General features: G+C 38.7%; 1 protein-coding gene across 1 annotated transcript in view; it reads right to left on the bottom strand.

Moving 5' to 3' along the window:
- Window positions 1-24,456, bottom strand: part of LOC138152762 (EF-hand calcium-binding domain-containing protein 13-like) — a 70,336-nt gene that overhangs the window by 19,265 nt on the left and 26,615 nt on the right. Inside the window, exons 10-13 of the mRNA XM_069076849.1 lie at window positions 12,037-12,108; window positions 7,409-7,552; window positions 5,025-5,099; window positions 2,934-3,068 (exon numbers count right to left, since the gene is read on the bottom strand). Of these exons, the coding sequence (XP_068932950.1) occupies window positions 2,934-3,068; window positions 5,025-5,099; window positions 7,409-7,552; window positions 12,037-12,108 (426 nt within the window). The remainder of the gene's footprint in view (window positions 1-2,933; window positions 3,069-5,024; window positions 5,100-7,408; window positions 7,553-12,036; window positions 12,109-24,456) is intronic.

The following is a 24,456-nucleotide window of genomic DNA, read 5'->3' as shown; positions in this document are numbered from 1 at the left end:
ATAGATAGATAGATAGATAGATAGATAGATAGATAGATAGATAGATAAATGTTGTTCTAGATTCTCTTTAGGGGGAAACCAGAGAGAAGAACAACAAACTTTGGATGACAACATGGAGGAGAAATCCAGCTCCTCAACTAACACATCCCTGATTTCCAGGTTTTTCTCCCTTGAGAAAATTTTCCCTCAACTGATATAAGATGTATCACTCCTAGTGGATTCACTCTGTGTATGGTCTGGTATATAATCTTTATATTCTTTCTAACTTGTTTTTTATCTGATTGGTATGATGTTTTAAAAAGTTCCAAGAGACAGAGTTTCTGGGTAAATAAAAATCAGTTTTATCAACTACATCTAGAAAGCAGTAAATAAAATCAGGCTCAGTAGTCTCAGTAGCCAAGGGACAGAACTTGTTGAACCTTTGAGATTTATAAAGTCTTTTGAAAAAGGGATGCACCTTGAAAATTAACTCTGACCGTTCAACAAGCAATAAAAGAGAACAAATATTATAATGGAAGATGGGTTCCATTAAAATGAAGGTCTTCGGGGTACGTGACTTGGATCACCTATGTCTTAGTCAAGGAGACATCAATTTCTATGTATCACCTGACAAAAGGGAGAAGCCACATTTTCCCAGACCTAACAAAGTAAATACAATGAGCAGGAATTCATCCATTAGCCTAAACTTAGAATTTCTTTCACTGTTTTTGATCTAGATCTTTAGTATGGGGAAAGTCTTTGAGAGAGATTTTCCCATACTGATTGATTTCTAGATGAAGAAGAAAAGGGAAAAATCCTTGGTCCTGATTCAATAATTAGTTATTAATACAAGAGAGAAATAATCATTTTTCTCATTGGGTAAATGGGTTTACTTGCTATTTACTATTTGTTATGGTATTTTGTGGAACTAGCATTTTGTAGTGTGGGGGATAATTTGAAGTGAAGTTTCCCTATTCTGAAAAATTAAATCTAGAGTGGCTTCAGCATCTACTAGGCCTAAGTTTAGAGGTCACCTGACCTTACAGGAATCTGGGATGTAAAGCAATGGAGACCCTCCCCAGTGCCACCTCAGCACAAGATATGCCAAATAAGGACAAAACTGCTTTTCTGGCCTTACATTGGACACCCTATGTTTCCATGTCCTTTATCTCCAAGATAGATTCCCAAGCTTAGGTTGTAGGAGGCCTCCCCACCAATGAGAGTGAAGGCCAGTTAAGGGTTGGGTTTCTGCATTAGAAGGTTATATAACCATGGGCTTGCTTCTACCTGTTGCTCTCTCCCAGGCAGACACCATTTGAGTGACAGGGGAAGAGTCCCTCCTCACAAGAAAGAATAAAGACCTTTTCTGATCTCAGACTCAGACTCTAAACTCTTTCATCTCACACAGTAGGAAGGGACCAAGCCTGTGGTAATAAGATTAGTATACTCCTTCCTTTTTAATGAAATATTACAAGTTTAGGTGAATTATTATTTTTATGTTCAAATCACTTTTCTTGTCATTATTCCTTAAAGAGAAAGGGGTACCCCAAGCTTATAGCCAAAAGCTTAGTTCCCTCCTACCAAAAGCTACCAAATGCTAGCACAAAAAAAAATTATCACAAATAATGAATAGTAAGTAAACCTATTTATCCAAGAAGATAGCTAGCAGAAATCAGAGGAGTTACACAGATTAGAACATGTCAGATAATATACAAAAGGATATACATTAGGAGTGATATAACTCAGCTCATCTAAAAGAGAAGCCCTCATATCACTCATATCACTTTGGGAAATTCCCCCAAACCTCTAGAGAGGTAAGTTAAAAATTACGGATATATTGATGGGCTGGCTGGGCTCACAACTTGCCTCTGTTTCATATTGGCTGTGTGGGCAAGTCACTTGAACCCTCAATATTTCAGAGAGCCCTCTAAGACTATAAATTCCAGAGAAAATCCTAACCTGCTTTGATAAGGGAAGCTCCCTTACCTAGAAGTTCCCTAGATCAATAAAATCTCAGGTCCAGTTCCATTCCCCATTACTAAAAAATGAGGATTATGGGGATTCAGAGAGAAATAAGGAAACAACTATATAAATCAATACAAAGCAAGTAGAACCAGAAAGACATTATGCACAGTGATTCCAATCATGTAAATCAAAAGAATACTAAAGGAAGCCAAACTCTAATTATAATAACCAATGTTCGTCTTGGGGAAAGGATAATAAATGGAAGACAACTCCCTCTAATGGGGTGCTAATGATGAACTCCTAAAAGGAAAAGATCATGTCTTTGGGACCTGGACCCAAAGCTGCTGAACCCAAATCTCTGGTGTTCGATGGAGGCACTCAGTGCATCCCATTCAATAATCCTTTTAACTGCCCTTTCACTGGGGCTCTCATGTCACTTAACTCCTTCATTGTCTGCACCTGGTCCTATCTCAGGGTGCTTAGCACTCCTTAATCCCATCCAGATCTTCCCATAGCTTCTTTGTATAAAATCTCAATCTTACCTTGTCATTGCACAGATTCCTTAAGAGTCTGGCCCACTTGTATTGGTTCACAAATAGTGCATGCTCACTGGGAATCTCGCCAACACCAAAGATCAAATACCCAAAGTATCATAATAAACTTGCTACTTGGACTAAAAGAAGGCTTGAGTGGTAGAATTCTCTGGAGGCAGATCCCCACCCTGTACTCTTGCATTTTGAGATTCCTAGCACCCCTAGACCACAACACCTCCTCCTCTCAACAGAGAGGTGCAGGACTGTAGGAGCAGAATGCTTCATACACTGTCAGACAAGGTCACTGTATAAGTGGTTTTTGTTTAAATGTCTCTGTCACAAGAGTTTTCAATGCTGGGAAAGAAATAAGGTGAGGCTTATATCAGGGGATTAGTGATATGAAAATTAAATGCATCAATAAAACTAAATCATAAATTATAAAAATAAAATACTCACCTGTAGATACAAGTAATTTTTCCAACTGCTCTGGAGGCAAAATAATTCCCATACTCTTCAAGACATAACCCAGGTCCTTCTTGGCTACCTTGTCATCTTTGATAATATTTGAGGCAAAAATTTTCTCATATGGCACTAGAAGCAAACAAATGGAAATTACTTGGTATAGTTACTTAAAATTTACTTTAAAGAAAGGGGGGAGGGTGTTTCTCATACTACTGGGCTGATAAGTGTCTAATTACCACATTCTGTAGCCAAGAAGGAAGGAAGGAGGGAGAGGAGAAGCCTGTGCAAGAAGATCAAACTAGCCATGAGTTTATTCGCAGCAATGTCATATTCAGGAACCCATGCTTATTTATTACCAGGGCTCTACCAACGTTTCCTCTGGTGATAAAAAAAAAATAGTAGTAAATTCTCATTCTGTCAATGTAATAAGATCAAAGCCTTTGTTAGCTCTGACTCTTCCAAAAAGAAACAGATTTAATTCAAACCTAAACTAAGAGCTCTTGTGAATAGTCAAAAGCATATAACACAAGACCTAAAGACACCCTCAAGTAAACAACTTACCTAAGCCTTGACATAACTTCAGATGCAAATGAAATGTCTTAGACTTGGCCATCAGTATACAATCCACATGACCTTGAAGGATGTTTGGCTCTATAACTCCCTATGTTATTCTGGTAGTGTTTAAATTGTCTAAAAATATGCTTAAGGCATGTTAATGAAGTTGGTCCTGGGAAAAATGGCTTAGTAAGAGAAGTTTTGGAACCTCCTATTTCCTTCTTCAGCATTTCTATCACTTTTTGGGATGCCCTGTTCTAAACTTCTGGTTTTAGATAGTCCCTTCCAGATGACCCCAGACTGACAAGTTCCATCATTCCCTCATAACCTCCACACTTCTGACACTCACCCAGACTTGTTCTCCTTCCAGCAATAGCCCAAATTCCAGACCTTTCCTTTTTACCCTATGAAAAGCTGCCTGACTTGAATTATAGGATCATAGATCATAGCCATTCCTTCAGGGTATTATTTTTTGTTTCCCAACCCAATATGATCAATTAACCTTGTGCATTAATGACAATGTCCCTCAATACATTTAGCACAACTACACTTTAGCAGAACTGAAGACTTTTAGGAGTTGGAAGAGATTTCAAGAGATCACTCAGTTCAAACTATTCAATTTTAAAACCCCTCTGCAGCATCCCTGATAAAAGCTCAGCCAGAATCTGCTTGAAAAACTCCAGGGAGGAGAAACCAATGTTTTTCCATTCTAATATTCTAATAGCAGCTTTAATTGTAAGAGAGATTTTCCATCATATTGTGTATGTCAGCCTTTGAAACTTCCATCCATTATTCTTAGTTTTGCTCCCTATGGCCAAGAAAAACAAATCTAATCCCACCTTCAACATGAGGACCAAATATCTGGGGAAGGCTGTTGTACCCGAACTAAATCTTTTCTTCTCCAAACTAAACATCTGTACATTCCTGCTTTAGCCAACTGACCATTTGTAGCTTTATTTCTATGAAACTAGTAGCCTTTTGTGAGGTCCTTTTGCCTAAGATTATGCTTTCTTGTAATGTAAAAACAGGAAAGTAGAAATTCACAGTTGACTATTCCAGTACTTTGCAAACAACTCTTACTCTTAAAGAAACCGGTATAAGGAATGGGCTCCTTAAAGAAGAAGTTCTAAAGATTATGGGAAAACTCCTAATACCAAATTCTGAGCCACGGGATAGGGTCCTAATTTTAAGACTCATGAATACATAGAGGGTCTTCACCCCTAGGGAAATCAGAAAGCCAACAGCTGAAGTTCTGGGATTAGAAAAGGGTATCCATGTGAGCTGCTGTTCTCTAAATTAATTCAGTCCTAAATACATAGCTTTTCTGGGGAAAGGAGTTTCTCATTTTCAATGTAAAAAAAGCCCTTAGATTCCATGTCAAGACTTCAACCATTAGCCAAGCATATATTCTGCTGTCCTATATTCATTTGCATTCCTAACATGAGTTTACTGAGAATGTTTGCTCCATAATGCCACATTTCTAAACAGTAAAAGTGAATTTGTAGCAATCACAGTTAATCCATTTCTTACCTATCTTCTCCTGTGCTTGTTTTCTTGCATCATCTAGAGCCTGACAGAACTCATCAAAATCTACATTTTCATTTTCTGCAAGATAAAATATTTTAGACACAAAATATTTCGAACATGTTAGTCTTGGTAAATAAAGATCAGGATATGATGAAGAAGACATTATACATTATTATACTGGTTTCTATGTCATTAGTGAGCAAATAAATTGGTAAAAACAGATTACTTTTTTCAAATGTTATGTGACCAAAGAATACAACTACTAATAATAACTAACATTTATATAATGTCAATGTTTGCAAAGCACTTTTTATATATTATCTGTTTTTGCAGGATTACTGATACCAAAATATGTCATTTGAGAATAAGTAATAAAACATTCATTCTCCAACCAAACTGAACTATAATTTTGGAGTGAGGTTTAGAAGACTAGCTCACAGAAAGCCATGAGTCCTAGAATGACTTGTGATCATCTTAGAAGTCTCCTGGATAGAAGAGTTTTAGCTCTTTGGGTAAGGGAAGCTATGAAATTTCCTTGCTTCAATCATCTTTAAGAAGAAATAAAAAATCCCTAATAATCAGGGGAATGCAAATCAAAACAATTTTAAGGTATCTCCCATTAGAATGGCAAAAACTGAAAATAAAAAGTTATTGTGGGTAGACTGTAGGCACTCTTAAAATAACACTGATAGGACTATAACTGGTAGAAACATTTTGGAGAACAATGTGGCAATATGCCATAAGAGTCACAGAGAAATCAATAAGTCGACAAGCCCTACTATGTGCCAGGCAATTTCCATATCTTTTGAGTCAACAGTTTCTACTTCGAGGATTTATTCCAAAGTAACATTAGGAAAAAAAAAGACTATTTGTAAGAATATATATTATCCATAGCTACTTATTTTATAATAGAAAAATGAGGGGAACCCCTATCTGCCCAAATATTGTACATCAGTTAAATTTTATATTGTATATTATGATCATTAAAATTAATGAATGTAAAGCAAATGAGTAAATATGGAAAGACCTATATGAAGTGATAGAAAGTGAAATCATCAAAACCAGAACTGTATTCATACTGACAAATATATTTTTGAAAAAAAGGAAAAGAAGAGGGGAAAAAACAAAGGGAGATGGAAAGAAAATAGAATAGGCAAAGGGAAGGAGAATAAGCAGGAGGAGGAAAAGGGAAAAATGGAAGGAAGAAAAAAGATACAACTTCAGACATACCTGGAAAGAAATATAGAATGAAAGCATCTTCTTTGCTTGCTTGTTATGCTAAATTCATTTCGTTAAGTACAAAGAACATATGTATATTTTATTCCTTATTTCCATATGTTTAATTAATTATATGCATAATGGTGATCTTTAACTCTATCTATTTCTTAAATAAGAGAAACAATCATCAGTTTTGGTTTAATGGCTTTTCATCTATCTGAAGAACTTAGGGAGGTTAGATCAGATGATCTTTAGAGATTGTTTCTGGCTTCAGGTTCTCTGATTCTATTTCTGTTCTTGATTCATTGAACCTGTTTAAGTCCATTACTTGTCCATTCAAAAACATCAGTCATTATTCTGAATATTTTATCTCCTTCATTCCACATTTCATCAGGAGAAAGGGCTCAGATCCCCTCCATGCTGTGTTCCTCTGATTAAAGATGGAGTCAGGTTACCAGACTGGGATTGTAAATAGATAGGGATATCAGGAACACAGATGATAAGGAAAGAAATTTCAAGCTAAAGTTAGGAACACCAGAGAACTAAATCAACCTAACTTGGAGAAGGTCAGAAACAATGAGAGTCATATTTATTAGGGAAATAATAATAGTTATTATTTACATAGTGCTGCAATGTTCACAAAGTGCTTTATTTATCTCATTTATTCCTCACAACAACCTGTGAGGTAGGTGATATTATTAACCCCATTTTACAGATGAGGAAACTAAGGCTGAGAAAGATGAGGCTTAGACCCCTGCCCATCATCAGACACTTGAGACAATATTTGAACTCAGGACTTCTGACTTTACCTCCATCACTATTCACTGCACCATGGTGTGTACCTGGCATTGACTTCTCATTGTCTCACTTCTGATTTTGGCTTGCATATTAACTTCTTAGGTTTGTGGGAGGGGAGAAGCTGGACAGTTAACAGGAAGGCTCTCCAAAAAAAAGGGGTCTTCCTTGTCAGGGTATTTCTAGCTCTTTCCACTGAGTTAGGTTATAAGGTGACCCTACTTTATAGAATCTAGCCCTGAGTCTGCCAAGAGGAGAAAGGTCTTTGGAATTCTGGTCCCTGGCTCTCCTCTTTCGCTCATGGTAATCTACACAAGGATATAGTAGTCACCTGCTAAGAGTTTACTAATTGACTTCATATTTAAAATACCAACCATCTTTTGGCACTGCCTTCAGTGCCTTTTGGAATTCTTCTTCCGTCAAATCAGGGTCTAATATGTGCAAAGTGTCCCACAAATTGTGCGCTGAAACCTTGTTGCCCTTAAATGTCTCCACTTTTTTAAGATTTTCTTTTATTGCTGTAATTTAGAGGGAGGAAAATGATTCATTTATATTGTGTTGATCCAAGAACTTAATACATTTAATTTTTATCAGTCATCATCAGCAGATAGAATATTTCTATTAGGTAAAATTTTTCTTTAGAGTTATCACTTTATTCTAAAGTACCATTTTTCAAATAAATAGGCTCTAATGAATAATATTAAGATTATACTGAGAAGAATTTTATCCTTTTTTAAATTACTCAGAAGGCATTTCAGGAATTTTAGTAGTGCAAGGCCATTACTGTAACCAATGTATCACAGATATACATAAATGCCTTGCCAATTAGTAGAACTTGAGATAAACCAGCTATCACTCTGTATCAGTCTGTGTCTGAAATAACACCAGCCTGTCTAGTTAAATGTGTCTCAATGGTATATTTATATGTATTAAGAATGCAGGATGGGGTGGCCAGGTGGCTCAGTGAGTAAGAGTACGGGCTCCAGTGTTGGGAGGACCTGGAGATCGAATCCCGGGCTCAGACACTCAGCACCACACCCAGAAATAACTGGCCGTGTAACCTTGAGCAAGTTACTTAACCCCGATTGCTTAAAGAAAAAAAAAAAGAAGAATGCAGGAATACCCATCCTGCTCCACTCATGGTTAAGACGGCCTCAAAATAATGGAGTGCCTAAAGTAGATCTCAGGCCCACTTTAACCAAGCTATATAGATCTGACTTGTTCACCGACAGTCCAGCTTTACAAATGGTCCCTTTCTCAGAGGGCAATAAATGTGCCATTTGGGGGAAAATAATGATAAGAACAATAACACTATTGGTCTGCCTGCTACTGAAGTTGTACTGAAAATACTTACAATGAGCCTACAGAGGCTAAGCTTATAATGCTTTTATTAAACTACAAAAAGCAATTACTTTATCCACCTGTGCAATAGCCCATAGAACATTAAATGTAAAAGAATAATCGAGCAGAATAGAGAGTTGTCCCAAGATTATTTTAATCTGCACCCCTTTAGAAAGGATGAAAATAAGTTTGATGATGATGATGATAACATCACCCTCGAAGCCCAACCTATCATCCATGTTGTGAAGATGTAGGTCAGAGACTGTATTCTCTCAGACCACCATGAGACCCTGAACAACACTAGTCATTTAGATTCTGACAAAACCATCAATTGGATTAGCACCCCAGTCAGTGATAAAAACTATCCTTATGAATCTAAGAAACAGATAGGACAACATAGATTTGCAGGCTGGCCTTACTCAAAACTATAATTATGATCAGTTTGACACAAAAGAATTATATAGTGTTCTGATACCACAGAGGTAAGAAACATCAAAACAAGTCAGAAATACCGGTATGCTACATGTTGGAAATGCTTTGGTGTACATGAATTGGATCAAATACACTTTCATTATATACCAATATTATATCATAACAAAATTAAAAGCAAAGGTTTCATACTGGATTTGGTTGGTTGGTTGGTTGGGTTTTTTTCAATAGTACCCTCAGCTCCAAGGGTACCTCTCCACAAAGAAGGAAGAGAATTGACAGATATTATTAGAGGACATGATAAACAGGACAAAAATTAAGAGGAACACTTTTGAAACAGGCAAATATCACTGAACCAAATAACAGTAAAGACCAATAACAAATGGCTAAGATCCAAGAATGGAATTAAAATGCCTTCCATGGATGAGATCCATATGAATTCAACCAACAATATGTTAACAAAAAAGCATTAAATAAATGACTGGGTCATGAAAATTTGTTTGTAGAAAGGGAAGGAATTATGATGGTAATTAAGCGCCAGGTCATTGTCACCAGAAATTATAGAAGGAATGTCCTTACAGAGCTCTGACTTAATCATTCAATTTGGGTTATGAAAGGGAATAGTAGGGAGTGTGTAATATATCAAAGCTAACTATAATAATTTAGCATCTACCAACTACCTAGCAAGATATGACCTAGTGGCTAGAACTATATACATCACCAACTCACTGTATCTCATGATATGACAAATCTCCATTCTGTAAATATGGACATTAAAAGATCCCTGAAGAATTCAACCAATAAAGTTAACTGGAATTGAAGCATTGCATACCATACTGTTGTCCACAATCATTCAGGCATAACAGTGATCCATAAAAATTTAAGAACAAAGTTTTTTAATCACCCATATTAAATCCTCACAGTCTCTAAGGTATGTAGAATAAAAAGCTTTTGAAATAGAGACCTAACAGAGAAGGTCAAAATCATACTGCAACAGAAGAAGATCTGCAACATCCCTGTCATCTGGTCTGCTACTAAACCAGAGTTGTGGTAGGAATGCTTACAATGAGACTATGGAGGATGAGCTTACATCCTAATACTTTTATTTTAACATGAAAGGTAGTTATCTTGTCTTCTTGTGTAACAGTTCACAGAATATTAAGTATAAAAGAATAATAATGGGGTAATGATTCATCCCGGTACTGTTTCTATCGGAAAACCACTGAAAAAGATAAGAACTAGATAATCATAATTAACTGCCACTTATATAGAACTTTAATGTCTGCAAAGCACTTTAGCTACATTTTCTCTTTTGAGTCTCACAACACACAATTGTGAAATAGGTAATTAATAGGTAATTAATTATCCCTAAGATTTTCATACCTTATGCATCTTCACTTTACAAATGAGAAAAATGAGATACAGAAAAGTTAAATGATTTGCCCAAGGTTACATTGCTAGGAAATATCAAAGGCAATATTTTTAATCCAAGGTTTCCTGATTCCGTTAAACTTTACAAACCTTGGTTTCCCAATCTGTGAAATGGAAATAACAAGTCATACCCTCAACTACATTTAAAGATACAAGCACAGATTAACAATGTTTCCTATCTTTGAATTAGTCAGTCATCTAGCAATAATTAAATGACCATTAATAGGCCAGACGCCATGTTAAGCTCCAGGGATAAATAGAAAGGTAGAAAGCAGGCCTTTGCCTGGAGGAGCTCACAGCCTAACAGGGGAAACAATGAGCAAACGGCTGCGTACAAACTCTACACGCACGCACAGGAGCCAAAAGTATGCACACACATACATACACATGCATCCAAATATATACATACACAGTACATACTTACATGCATGTATACACATCTGTATATGTGTGTGTGTGGAAAGAGAAACAGAGACAGAGACAGAGAGAGAAAGAGCCTTTCCTTTGAGAATATCCCTAATTTGTCCTGTATTCCAGGCCAGGGAAAATGAAAATGCTTGGAGTTAGGAGATGAAAGGTCATGTGCCAGGAAGAGCAAGGAGGATGTGGTATGAAGATTTTACTAACCTCATTTTAAATACTATTCAAAAATCTGTCTCACAGAAGATTATGAATCTTGTAACCTGGTTGTAGAATAATTTAGAGATAGGCCTAAGAGTTGAAAGTCCTAGCAATACCATCAATATGCTATCCATATCCATATCAATGTCATAGGATTCTGGCGTTGGTAAAGATCATCTAGGCCAGCCTCTACCTGATCAATCAATCCTGACAACACAGGGTCATAGATATAGAACAATAAGAAACCTAGTTCAATCAGATCAACTACCTCATTTAAGAGATGAGGAAACTGAGTCACAGAGCAGTTAAGTGATTTGCCCACAGTTAGGACAGAAGCAGGATTAGAACCCAGATCCTCTGACTCCACATCCATGACAGGTTGATAGTCTAGCCTCTCCTTGATTTCTTCCAATCACGGACTTTCCATCTCAAAAGACAGCACCTCCAATTTCCAGACAACTCAAAGTGTTGGGGAATTCTTCTTTATATTGAGCCAAAACCTACTTTCCTGTAACTTTTATGCACTCAATCTAGTTCTCCAGTCTGACGCCAAACAAAGTGAGTTTTATCCCACTTCTACATTACAGGCCTTCCTTCAAATACTGGAAGACAGCAGATCATTTCCCCCACTAGATGGCATTAGATTCTAGAAATTGAAACAGGTCCCAGTCCATCCACCAATTAACACTGAGCACACCTTGTTCCCACATACCCTCTTCTTCTCCCCTGCTCTTTTACCTTTGCTCTTGTCCTCACCATGAATGGCTAGCAGAGGTGGGGGTCCTGCAGCCTCGAGTCTACACGTGGCCCCCTAGGTCGTCCTCAAGTGTGGCCCTCTGACTGAATCCAAACTTCACAGAACAATAGGTTTGGATCAGTCAAAGGGCCTCACTTGAGGACCTAGAGGGCCACATGCAACCTCCAGGTCACAGGTTCCCTGCCTCTGGACTACGAGGTAGGAGAGTGAATAGGTGCAGGTTTTAATTTCTTACAATTTGAAATGAGCTTCAGGATTAAGGAATAGAGTTGAAAAGGAACAGGGTCAAATTATCTTAGAAGTAATCAATGAGATTTTTTTTGCTTGAGGTAACTTTTGAACATGTCTTTACATTCTTTTACAATTATGTGTGTTGATTTTGAAATAAGATTACAAAGAAGAAGAAAGTATGATTTTACTTACATTTTCTTTTGCCTAACCAGGGGTCACTCATCAGAGTTTTAACAAACTTATTAAAATCCACTTTTCCTTCACCTGAAAGAGAACATGAGAGAGAAAAAGATTAATGTAGAGAATGACAGTTTCCTAAAGTCTTCTTCAGTAATATATTTAGTTTGATCTTCCCTAATACTTCCAGTTAGTAAGCCCATTACTAAAAATATGGATTTACCTAAAGTAAGGAGTTAGATGTGATGCAGCAGGGGATATGGCGTAGAAGACTGGGTTTAGAGTGAGGAAGACTGGAGATTCTTACACGTTCTCTGACATATATCTGCTCTAGAAATAAAGGCAAGTCACCTAGCTTTTCAGTGCCTCAAACAACTCTCTGGCACCATAAATCACAAACAATTTGCCAATCTGTGAGAAAGGAAGGAGTTTCCATACTGGGAATTCCCCACATTGATAAAATCACAGGTATGAACCAAAAAGAGTAGGGAGAGAGTTCACACTCAGAAATAAGATAAAAGGCATATGGCCAATACCGCCTAGTAATTGTGGAAACCAAATTGTGAAAACAGAAACACAAAAATTAAATAATGATAATAGTTCAGACATCTACAAGGCTTGAAAACATTTACATAAACATACATTTCTCATTTGATCCTCACAATAAATTTGTGAAATAGGCACTGTTTATTATCACTATTTTACAGATGAAGAAAAGTTAAGCAATTTCCCCGAGGTCAAAGAGCTAGTAAATATTTGAAGCAGAACTCTAACCCAGATCTTCTGATCCACTACACCTGGCTGACCTTGTGCTACTGAAGGCGAGGAATGGATCATGGGAAATTCTTATGAGAACTACTCCTATATAATACATAGTTTCCGATGCATTTTCTCATTGGATCCTCACTCTATGAGTTCAGTATTTGGAATACGGACTATTTGTGCCTGACCTGCAGTAGAGTCTTCTGAGTTTGTCTGATCAGCCACAGTCAGACACAATGACTACAACACAGTGAGGCCATTTTGGTCCTCTTCAAGTATGCAGGACAACAACGATTAGCGATCCCATATTACAGATGAGAAAACTGAGGTGAAGACAGTTTTAAGGGACTTGCCTAACTGTAAGTTAATGGCAGAGCTGTGCATACATAACTTGCTGCTGCTCATACTCAAGACGATCATTACTCAAAGGAACTATAGCTGTTCTCTGCTCATATCAGGCACATAGCAAATGCTATCGTGCATTTCCACAGCTCCATTTTGATTGCAAAATTCCTTTCAATTACTAATGCCCATTTGAGACAGGCCTAGGGCAATATCAGATGGGAAACTAGAGGCAATCACCAAATAATTGAAAGCACTTGGAGAAAGATAATATATAATGTATAATAATAGGACTGTCAGTTTATATAGATTGAGCTGGTTTCCCTTTAAAAAGGTAGGGGGGAAGTTAGGTAGTGCAGTGAATAGAGCACCGGCCCTGGAGTCAGGAGGACCTGAGTTCAAATCTGGCTTCAGACACTTAACACAAAAACAAGCCGTGTGACCTTGGGCAAGTCACTTAATCCCAACTGCCCTCCAAAAAAAGGCAAAAAAAAAAAAAAAGAAGGTAGGGAGGCCATTTTTGGGATGATCATTGGTTTGGCTTCATTGCCACTTAAAGGATAAAAGGCCCAATTTATGAGGTAATGACAGGTTTTAGCAGACTTCCCATTCCCAGGTTTGGAACACTTCTCTGACATAATGTGTTTGGTTGCCATAGTAAATGCAGAGACAGAGGAGAGTGGCTTTTTTTATCTGAATTACTATCATGTTTAACCTTAAGAACCATGTCTTTTTTCCCCTTTTATTATTAGCAAAGTCACTTTTATTGCATTTCATGGTCCACCGGCATCTCATTACCTTATGACCCTATCGCTGAATTGCTGGACTTGTCTGAGTTAGGCCTGGCCTTGCTCTGCTATAATTATTACTTCAGGAAAGTCACTCAAGTTCCCTCCTCCATAAAATGAGAGGATCAGATAAGATTATATCTCAATTCCTTTTCAGATGACCTAAATCAGTGGCTCTCTGTCTGCATAGTATTATAGTTATTACAAAGAATCAATATCTCAATCATTTAATCACTAAGCCTGCATTAAGTACCTAGCATGTGAAAGGCACCATGCTAAGACACTGTGGATACAAAAACAAATAAACAAAATGAAACAATCTCTCTGAGCTCTCAAAGACTATATTCCATCAGGGGACACTACTTCATTGCTGTTCAGTCATTTCAGTTGCATCCAACACTTCATGACCCTATTTAGGGTTTTCTTGGCAAAGATCCTGGGGAGAGTTTGCCTCTTCCTTCTCCAGCTCATTTTTTTTTACAGTTGAGGAAACTTAGGCAAACAAGGTTAAATGACTTATCCAAGGTCATACAACTAGTAAGTGTTTGAAGCCAGATTTGAACTCCGGAAGATGAGTCTTCCTTGACTTCAAGCCCAGCAATCTATCCACTTTACCTAGCTGCTTTCAATGGAACAACAGTCACCATATACATTGCCTATAAGTTGTGCTGTGCCTAATGAAAATGAGGATTTTGGCTTCTCATCATAAGATAAGGGTGATTCACTTCATAAAATAACCTGTTTTGGAATAGTAAGGCTGGTCAAGAACATGTATCAGAATGAGTCTGAGAAGGTCCTTAAAGCTTGGTCTAAAAGGTGTCCTGAGAATCTTCACTACGCATCTTGGAAGAGCTGACCAAAACAAAGCTTTATTTCTTAGAGAAGCTAATTACAGGGTGGCTAGGTGGTACAGTGAATAGGGCACCAGCCCTGGAGTCAGGAGGACCTGAGTTCAAATTCGGCCTCAGACACTTAACACAAAAAACTAGCCATGTGACCTGGGGCAAGTCACTTAACCCCAATTGCCCTCCAAAAAGCAAAAAAAAAAGAGAGAGAGAGAGAGAGAGAGAGAGAGAGAGAGAGAAGCTAATTGGAGGAAAAGCTTTGCTGTTTGGAGGAGTTGACTAGAAAAAAAAATACCTTTATCTTTGCCTTCACTGCCATCTAAAGACATATCAAGGTTACAGATGGTATGCTCCTCAGATGTGCAGATGACACAGAGCTGGGTTGGGACAGCTAAACACTGTGGGTGACACGGCAAGAGGGCAAGAGCATTTTGCTTAAATCAGTAAGATGAAATCCAACAGGGATAAATGCAGTTTTCCAGCCAGTTAGAAGGAAGCAACTTCCTAAGTCTAGAAGGTGGGAGACATGGCTAGATAGTAGAAGTTCTGAAAAATATCTGTGGGTTTTAAAGGACTGCAAACCAAACATGAGTCAGCAGTGTGACCTAGCAGCCCAAAAAGTGAATGTCATCGTGGGCTACATTGAGGGACAGAGGGAGGTGACAGTTCCACTGTGCTTGGCCCTTATCATCAGACTTCCTCTTCAGTACCATATTCAGTTCTGGGCTCCATGATTTAAAAAAGACATTAATAGTGCCTGGCATATAGTAGGCACTTAATGTTGATTGATTGAATTGCCAGGAAAAGGCAATAAGGGTGGTAAAGGTTCTCAGGTACGTCACAAATGAAAATTGGTTGAAGATACCGGGCATGTTTAACGTGGGAAAAATAAGATTGGGGGATATGACAGCTGTCTTCAGGTATCTGAAGGGACATCATTTGAAGAGGGATTCGATATATTCTCTTTGGCCCCGGAGGGGAGAACGAGGAAGACTGGATAAAAGTTGCCAAGTGGCAAATTCAAGCTTAGCATCAGAGAGGGAGGAAGAGGGAATAAGCTCCTAATATGTGCCAGGCACTGGGTTAAATGCTTTGCAAAATATTATTTCAGTGGATCCTTACAACAATTCTCGGAGGTAGGTGCTATCATTATTTTCATTTAACAGTTTGAGGAAATTAAATGACTTGTTCAATTAAGTGACTTACTCGGGGTCACATACCTTATAGGGTCAGAGGCCAGATTTGAACTCAGGTCTTCCTGACTCCAGGCCCAGTACTCTATCCACTGTGCCACCAGCTTCCTATTTCAGGGAAGAGTTTTCCTTCTTTCAGGGAAAACTTCATAACAATTAGAATTAGACACTTTCCAGCTGGGTGACCCTGTGCAAGTCACTTAATTCTATTTGCCTCAGTTTCCTCATCTGTAAAGTGAGCTAAAGAAGTAAATAGCAAACCACTCCAGTATCTTTGCCAAGAAAACCCCAAATGGGGTCATGAAGAGTCAGATAAGACTAAAAATGACTGAATAATATTCCTAAGGGGAAATGTACTGCTTTAAGAGGTGATTGGCTCCACTTAGAAATCTTCAACCAAGTATACTATAGGGGAAATCCTTCTTGTTTATTGGACTAGAGTAGGTGGCCTAGAAGGTTCCTTCCAACTCTCAATTTCTACAAGCCATGATCTACTGCTGTCTGAGAGATGGAGGCTCCTCAGAGCCCAATCAAGAGAGCAAACAGGAAAAGTTCTGCAGATTTCAGGCTTAGTGTTTCTGTTTTACTGAAAAGCCTTACTATTCCTTTGGAAGTGCAGAAGAAGAGTGGTCAACAGAAATGCAGCCTGTCCTGTCTCAGGAGAATGAGGAGGCCAGGCCCAGAAGAAAAACAGCCTGACTCCATCAGTGAAAAGTAGAAATGAAAAGTAGAGACTGTCTGAAGGTCATCAAGACCCACTGTCCATTGATGTGAGCTGCCCTGTGGGAGCATGTCCCTCCTTGCTATGGTTAGGCAAGTCTGTGCCCACTCTCCTGAACAAACAGGTAAATTATGAGCAAGTGTGTCCTAAGTTTATGGGAGGAAAGCTATGATTTCATTATTCTTGCTTTGCCTTCAATTTAGGAAATATGTTTTGATTAAGAGTTAAAGGTGTCATCTTGACTAGTTTGTTAAATGTGAAATGCAGAAGTAGGGAATAGGAGGTGGGGTTTGGGAGTTATGGTTGTGAATGGTGGAAATACAGCTCCCCCACACCAGGACCCTGAGAATGATCTGTAGTGTCCTTTCTGGGTACCCCCAACCTGACAGTACGAGTAAACAAGCTAACCAAGGGAGAGAAAAAAAGAGAAGAAAAGGGGGCTGAAGTCATGCCCACCATACCACAAAACACAAATGCATAGAGAGTAAATACAAACTGAATGTAAGGTAGTAAAAAATGAGGTCTTTAGAGGACAGGACACTAGCGTTTGTAAGTGAATAGAGGAAAGCTTCATGCAGAAGGGGGTGGATAGATAGTGCATGGAGGTGGGTAATTGAACGTCCTGTATAAGGAACACAGGGCCGATTGGCTGAATTATAGAGTGCAGGAAAAGGAGCAAAATACAATGAGGCTGTAAATGTTTGTTGAAGCCAGGTTGCAAAGGACTTTAAAAACTAAACAGAAGAACTTATATTAGGCAACGGGGAGTCACTGGAGTTTCCTGAGTAGTGGAGCAACGCAGTTAGATCTGCATATAAGTCATTTTGGTCACTGTAGGGAGGGTGGATTGGAGTGGGAAGAAACCTGAGACAAGGAGACCAATTAGAAGCCTATTAAAATAGTCCAGGGGAGAAATAATAATAACCTAAAATAAGGTGATGGCTGTATGAGTAGAGAGAAGGGGCAGGGAGACATAGAGGTAGAAACAACCAGTTTTGGCAACTTATTAACTATGTGAGGTGAGGGAAAGTGAGTAGTCAAGTATAATGCCCAGGTTGTTAACTTGAGTGACTGGAAGGGTAATAATGCCTGGACAGAAAAAAAGGAGATTTGAAAGGGGGGTGAGCTCAGGGGGAGAGATAATGAGTATTGAGCTGAAGATGTCTCTAAGATGTCTGGTTTGAATGCCTGCTAGATAGATGGTAATACAATATTGGAGTTCAAGTGAGGGAATCATGCTGGACATACAGATCTGGGAGTCTCTGTAAAAAGATGGTAATTAAATCCATTAGACCTGATGAGGTCACAGAGAAAGAGGGAAGAGAAAGAAGAGGGCACAGGACTGAGCCCTAGGGTATATCTCTAGTTACATGGTGTAATATGGGTAACAAGCCAGCAAAGAAGACTACCAAAGAAGTCTGCCAGGAAGGAGGAGAATCAGGAGAGAAAAGCATCCAAAAACAAAAACCAGAGAAGAGGAATATCCAGGAGCAGAAGATAGTCAATAATGTCAAATTCAGCAGAGAAGTCCAGAAGGCTGAGGACTGAAAAAAAGATCAGCACTTTGGGCAAATAACATTACTAACATTAGAAAGATAGTTTCATTTGAATGATGAGACCAAAAGCTATAATGCAAAGGGTTGACAAGTGAGTGAGAGGGATGATAAAGTCATCCAGAATTGAACAGAGAGCTTCTGGGAGTCTGGGTGAGAAATGGAGAACTATAGGATGATAGACTGAGAGGAAGGCAGTGTCCAATGAAGGTTCTTTAAGGAGGGGAAGTCTTAGACTTGGTTTTTTGGGTTTTGGCCTTTTCGGGAGAGAAGAGGTTGGAGGCAACCACAGTTAAGTGACTTGCCTAAGGTCATACAGCTAATAAGTGTCTGAGGCCAGTTTTGAACTAGGGTCCTCCTAACTCCAGGGCCAGGACTTTGTAGATGTGCCACCTAGCTGACTCCTTATGCATGTTTGAAAACAGCAGAAAAGGAACTGATAAACAGGGAAAGATTGACGATTAAGAGGGGACAGAGATAACTAAGATGACAATCTGCCGGAAAAGATGGGATGGGATGGAATCAAGGGAACATGTAAAAGAACTGATGTTGGTAAAGAGAAGGGTAATAATCTCATCATCAGAGACAAGAGAAAAGGGGGCAGTAGGGGATTCTCTCGGGGGTGGGGGACAGGGATGTTTGAAATGTGGATAAGGGAGGAAAGAGGAAATTCATAGGAATTTAATTCAATTGGCTCATTACAGTCAGAGAGTCAGAGGAGAAATCCTTGGCTGAGAGAGTTCTGGAAGGGGGAGGTATAGGAGATTTGAGGAGAGAGTTTTGGAACAGCTTCTTCGGAGTGTGAGAGAAGGAATCCATTAGGAAGGAGTAAAAGGATTATCTTACTGTAAGGGAAGGCCCCATTGACATTAGATAACATAAAATCTGTAGTTTATGGTTAGTTTAAATATGTAGTTATGTGTAGTTAGGTTGTGACTGTACCTAGTCAGCTCAGCTGAGCAATTTCCTTCAGCTCCATTTGGCAGTACATAGAAGAGGAGGATGCTGAGAATAATTCAGGGTTGGTGTTTGGCAAGGAATGAAAGATGGTAAGAGAAAGAGACAAAGGCTTCAGGAGTCGAACAGGTCAAGTTTGATGTGGTTGATCACTTCTAGGGCTGAAGCCCAAAGAGATCATAAAAAAGAGGAAAAGACCCATATGTTCAAAAATATTAATAGCAGCTCTTTTTGTGAGACCACGAATTGTAAATTGAGGGGATGCCCATCAATTGAGGAATGGCTGAACAAGTTGTGGTATATGAATATAATGGAATACTATTTTTCCATAAGAAATGATAAGCAAGCAGATTTCAGAAATTATGCGAACTGATACCTAATAGCAATAACACTGTGTGATGACCAACTTTGATAGACTTAGCTCTTCTCAGTAATGCAATGATCTAAGACAATCCAAAAGATTCATGGTATAAAGTGCCATCTACGTCCAGAAAAAGAACTATGGATTCTGAATGCAGATCAAAGCATACTATTTTCTTTCTTTTTTCTATCTCGTGGTATTTCCCTTTTGTTCTGATTCTTCTTTCACAACATGATTAATGTAGAAATATGCTTAATATAATTGTAGCCTATATCAGACTGCATGCCATCTTGGGAAGGGGAGGAAGAGAGAAAAAATTTGGAACTCAAAATCTTATAAAAATGAATGTCTTTACATGTAATTGGAAAAAATAAAATACTATCATATTAAGTGTGTGTGTGGCGGGGAGAAGGTTGATGTGGTAGAAACAACTTCTAGTAGGGTCCTTACTGGACTAGTTTAGATAAACTAAAAACTAAGAAAAACTAATACTGGATTAGTTTTTCCATAAAAGGCAGGGAAGCTGACCCAGAGAGGACTTGAGCCATTGGTAAGGCTTTTTATTCACCTAAGGAATTAAAAAAAATCTAGCCCACTAGGAATCCCATCAAACTTGATGGATGTCCCATGGATACATGAATCAACACACTTTTATAACCAGATGTGCTTCTGTATGGAGATAAGGGATACTTCGTCTCTCTGAATCAATGCTGTATCTTTGCTGAGTATATTTTCCAGGTAAACTTCCTTTTTGTCCATTATGGTATGGTCTATGAGTGTCCTTTCATTGCAATCCTGAGCCTTAACAATCCTGAATCAGGCCTAGCCTAGTGCAAATTATGAAGGGAGGAAAGTGAAGCTGGAACAAGAGCTATGGCATGAGGGGATACTAAAGGGTGGAGGGACTAGAGGTCATGAAGAGGGGGGAAGAATATCTTTAGGAGAGGTAAGACAGAGGTAGAGACTGAACAGTAGAAGGATATGGTCATATAGAGGAATGACAGTTTTTGATCTTAGAAGTGCAAATACCTGTGGGTAATGGTGAGCTCTAGGGTTTGCCCATTCCTGTGAAGTGAAATGAAGGAATAATAATGATGCATTTATATAGCACTTTAAGGAATGCAAAGCACGTTACAAATATTATCTTATTGGATCCTCACAACAACCCTAGGGGGTAGGTGTAATTATCTTGTAGCTAAAGAAACTGAGTCAGACAGAGGTTGAATGACTTGCCCAGGGTAAAAAAGCCAGTAAGTATCTGAGGCCAAATATGAACCAAGGTCTTCTTGATTCTAGGCTCAATGCCCTATACACCTAGCCACTTTGCATAATAATAAAAAATAGAGGGGGTGGAGTCAAGATGGCAGAGTAGAAACAGGACTTCCATGGGACTCTGGCTTCCACCTCCCCCAGTTCAGGTAAAAGGGGAACTCTGAAAAAACTTTGGAGCTACAGAAACCACACAATGACACAGAGAAGCTAACCTCCTGCTGAGGACAACCCAGCAGGCCAGCAGGAATCAGCCAGCACAGCACTCTGGGAGCTGAGCCCAGCCCCATACTGAGGTTTTAGCCCCAGGGTGGGCCTGACCAACCACTGGCTGGAGGGACTCCAGATCACCAGCAGCTGTGGCCGTTTCCAGGATTATCAACACATAGATGCAAAGGACAAAGTGAGAGGTCAGTGCAATGTGGACTCTGGGATCCAGTAGTTGGGAGTGCATGGGCCTCTTCCCCTGGGGCAAGAAGCTGCTGAAGAGCACGGCCGCCCCCACGTGACAGCTTCAGCTCCTGGCCTGCAGAGTGTAAGGGGACCAAGCGACCAGTCTGAGGGGTAATCGCTCTTGCTTTAACCTGCTTGGATCTGGATTGAGGTCTAGGGTGGAGGTCCTGGGGTATGTCACCAGCTTGCCAGAGCATGTGGAGGCTTCAAAGAGGGCACCCAACTAATACCTTCGAAGCTGAGAAAACCCCAGCGTTTGATATGAAGCTCCCCTGTCTGGTAGCAGAGTACTATTGTGGCAAAAAGCCCAAAAGTCAAGTAATTGAGTGGCAAAATGAGCAGGCAAAGGAAGCAAACCACACAAAGCAATCCAACATTAGACTCCTATTTTGGGGACAAAAAGGATCAAAGCATGGAACAGGAGGAAGACAGTGAAGTCAGAACTCCTGCACCAAAAGCTTCCAAGAAAAATACGAGATGGTTACAGGCCATAGAGGACCTTAAAAAGCAAATAAGAGAAGTGGAGGAAAAATTGGGAAGAGAAATGAGAATGATACAAGAAAATTATTAAATGAGAGTCAACAGCCTGAGGAAAATAACACCTTAAAAAATAGACTAACTCAAATGGCAAAAGAAGCTCAAAAAGGCAATGAGGAGAAGAATGCCTTAAAAAGCCAAATTTGCCAGATGGAAAAAGAATCTCAAAAGCTCACTGAGGAGAATCATTCCTTCAGAATTAGATTGCAGTTAAACAGATCCAAACAAATGAAAGAATACAAGGCAATGTGAAATATCTCATGGGAAAAACCACTGACCTGGAAAATAGATCCAGGAGAGATAATTTAAAAATTATTGGACTACCTCTGAAAGCCATGATCAAAAAAAAAGAACCTAGAAATCCTCTAAGAAATTCTCAAGGAAAATTGCCCTGATGTTTTAGAACCAGAGGGCAAAATAGAGGTTGAAAGAATCTACCAATCACCTCCTAAAAAAGATCCCAAAAAGAAAACTCCTAGGAATATTATAGCCAGGTTCCAAAATTCCCAAATCAAGGAGAGAATATTACAAGCAGCCAGGAAGAAACAATTTGAATATTGGGGAAACACAATCAGGATAACACAGGATCTGGCAGCTTCTACACTGAGGAATCGAAAGGCTTGGAATATGATATTCCAGAGGGCAAAGGAGCTGGGATTAAAACCAAGAATCACCTACCCAGCAAAACTGAGTGTCATACTTCAGGGGAAAATATGGTCATTCAGTGGAATAGAGGACTTTCAAGCATTCTTAATGAAAAAAACAGAGTTGAATAGAAAATTTGACATTCAGATGCAAGAAGCAAGAGAAGCTTGAGAAGGTAAACAGGGAAAAGAAATCATAAGGAACTTATCAAAGTTGAACTATTAACATTCCTATGTTAATAGGAAAAACAATAATTGTAACTGATGAAACTTTTCTCAGTATGAAAGTAGTTGAAGGGAATAGAAATATATATTTATATATAGGAGGGTATATGGGCATATGAATACATATGTGAATGTGTGTATATATGTTTACAGGTATACATAGATAGAGGGCACAGGACCTATTTAATAGGAAGGGATGATACTTAAAAGGTGAAATTAAGAGGTGAGAGAAGAATATAATAAGAGGAGATGGGAAGAGACAGAATGGGGTAAACTATCTCATATAGAAGAGGCAAGGGAAAATGGTTACAATGGAGGGGAAGAACAGGAAAGCAAAAAGGAAAAACCTTATTCTCATTGAATTTGGCTCAGGGAGGGAATGACATACACACTAAAAAGGGTATCTCACCCTACAAGAGAGTAGGGGGGAAGGGGATGAGAAGGGGGATGATAGAAGGGAGGACAAGCTGTGGGGGAGGGAAATTGGAAGCACCCACTTTTGAAAAGGGACAGGATCAAAGTAGAGAATAGAACAAGTGGGAGGTGGGATAAGAGGGAGGGAAATATAGTCAGTCTTTTACAATATATCTATTATGGTAATGTTTTACATAGCTACACATGTACAACCTATACTGAATTGCTTATCTTCCCAGTAAGGGTGGGTGACAAGGGAGGAAGGGAATGAATCTGGAACTCAAAGTTTAAAAATCAAATGTTTAAAATATATAAATACAATTATTAATACCATTTTATATGTAATTGGGAAATAAAATATACAGGCACGGGGGCATAGAGATCCACCATGCCCTACTGGAAAAGTCGAAGGGGGTATGGGAGAAGATATGGAAGAGCGCAGATTGGAGGAGGGGATATCCTGTGGGACCACTATTTTGGGGTGGTGGGTAGGGGAAAAACAGAGAAAAAATTTGTAACTCAAAATCTGGCAGAAATGAATGATGTAAACCAGAAGTTAATAGAGCATTTGAAAAAAAAAAATTAAAATAACCAAAAATACCTTTGGCAGACTAAATAAACAATATGTCTTGAGTTAATGTATATTACAATTTCTGAAAGTTTGTAGATGCTTTAAAAGAGTCACTAGCTTATCTAATCCCTTATTTTAAAAGCATTACTGATTTAATAGTAGTTATAGCTATTATCAGTGTTCCCCATTATCTGTATTCTCAATCATTGGATACTGAAAAGTGTGACTATTCCTCTCAAATGAAAGTTCAAACAAATTGATGGAAAAGGGTCATCACACTCAAAAAAGCTGGGATTCACTTATCTAACTAACATATCCAAGGCCGCACAAAGTCAAAGATCCTGGCAGGACCAATTTACTAAACAGCCAAAACACAAATTTAAAGCCAGAAGAGATTTTAAAGGTCATTTTGTCCAACATTTTAGTTTTGCCAATGAGAAGAGTAAGACCCCAAGAAATTCTGTGACTTGCCCAAGGTAACCTAGGCAATACACTTCAGAGATAAGATTCAAAGCCAGGTTTTCTGATTCTAAATCCCAGGTTCTTTCCATTGAATAAAACTTTCAGATACAATTCTAACAAGTAATATCCTTCCTAATTGAATGGAAGAGATCAAATATTCCTTTGAGCGGCTTAATTTTAGTAGTTGGAGAATGCTAAAATACCCCTGTCGTCTCAACCATAATTCTGGGAACTTGGGAAAATCAGATCTTGAGGTGTTCTTCAAGGGAAACCAATCAATTTAAGAAAGTCAAATTTGCATTCACATTTAAAAGTTCACAAGAAAAACATGGGAGGGA

The sequence above is a fragment of the Petaurus breviceps genome, unplaced genomic scaffold (assembly GCF_028583685.1).
Source record: "Petaurus breviceps papuanus isolate PSGF00001 unplaced genomic scaffold, PetGlider_PUasm1.0 90925, whole genome shotgun sequence".
NCBI classification, from domain to species: domain Eukaryota; kingdom Metazoa; phylum Chordata; class Mammalia; order Diprotodontia; family Petauridae; genus Petaurus; species Petaurus breviceps.
This window is presented reverse-complemented; position numbering and strand designations above follow the sequence as displayed.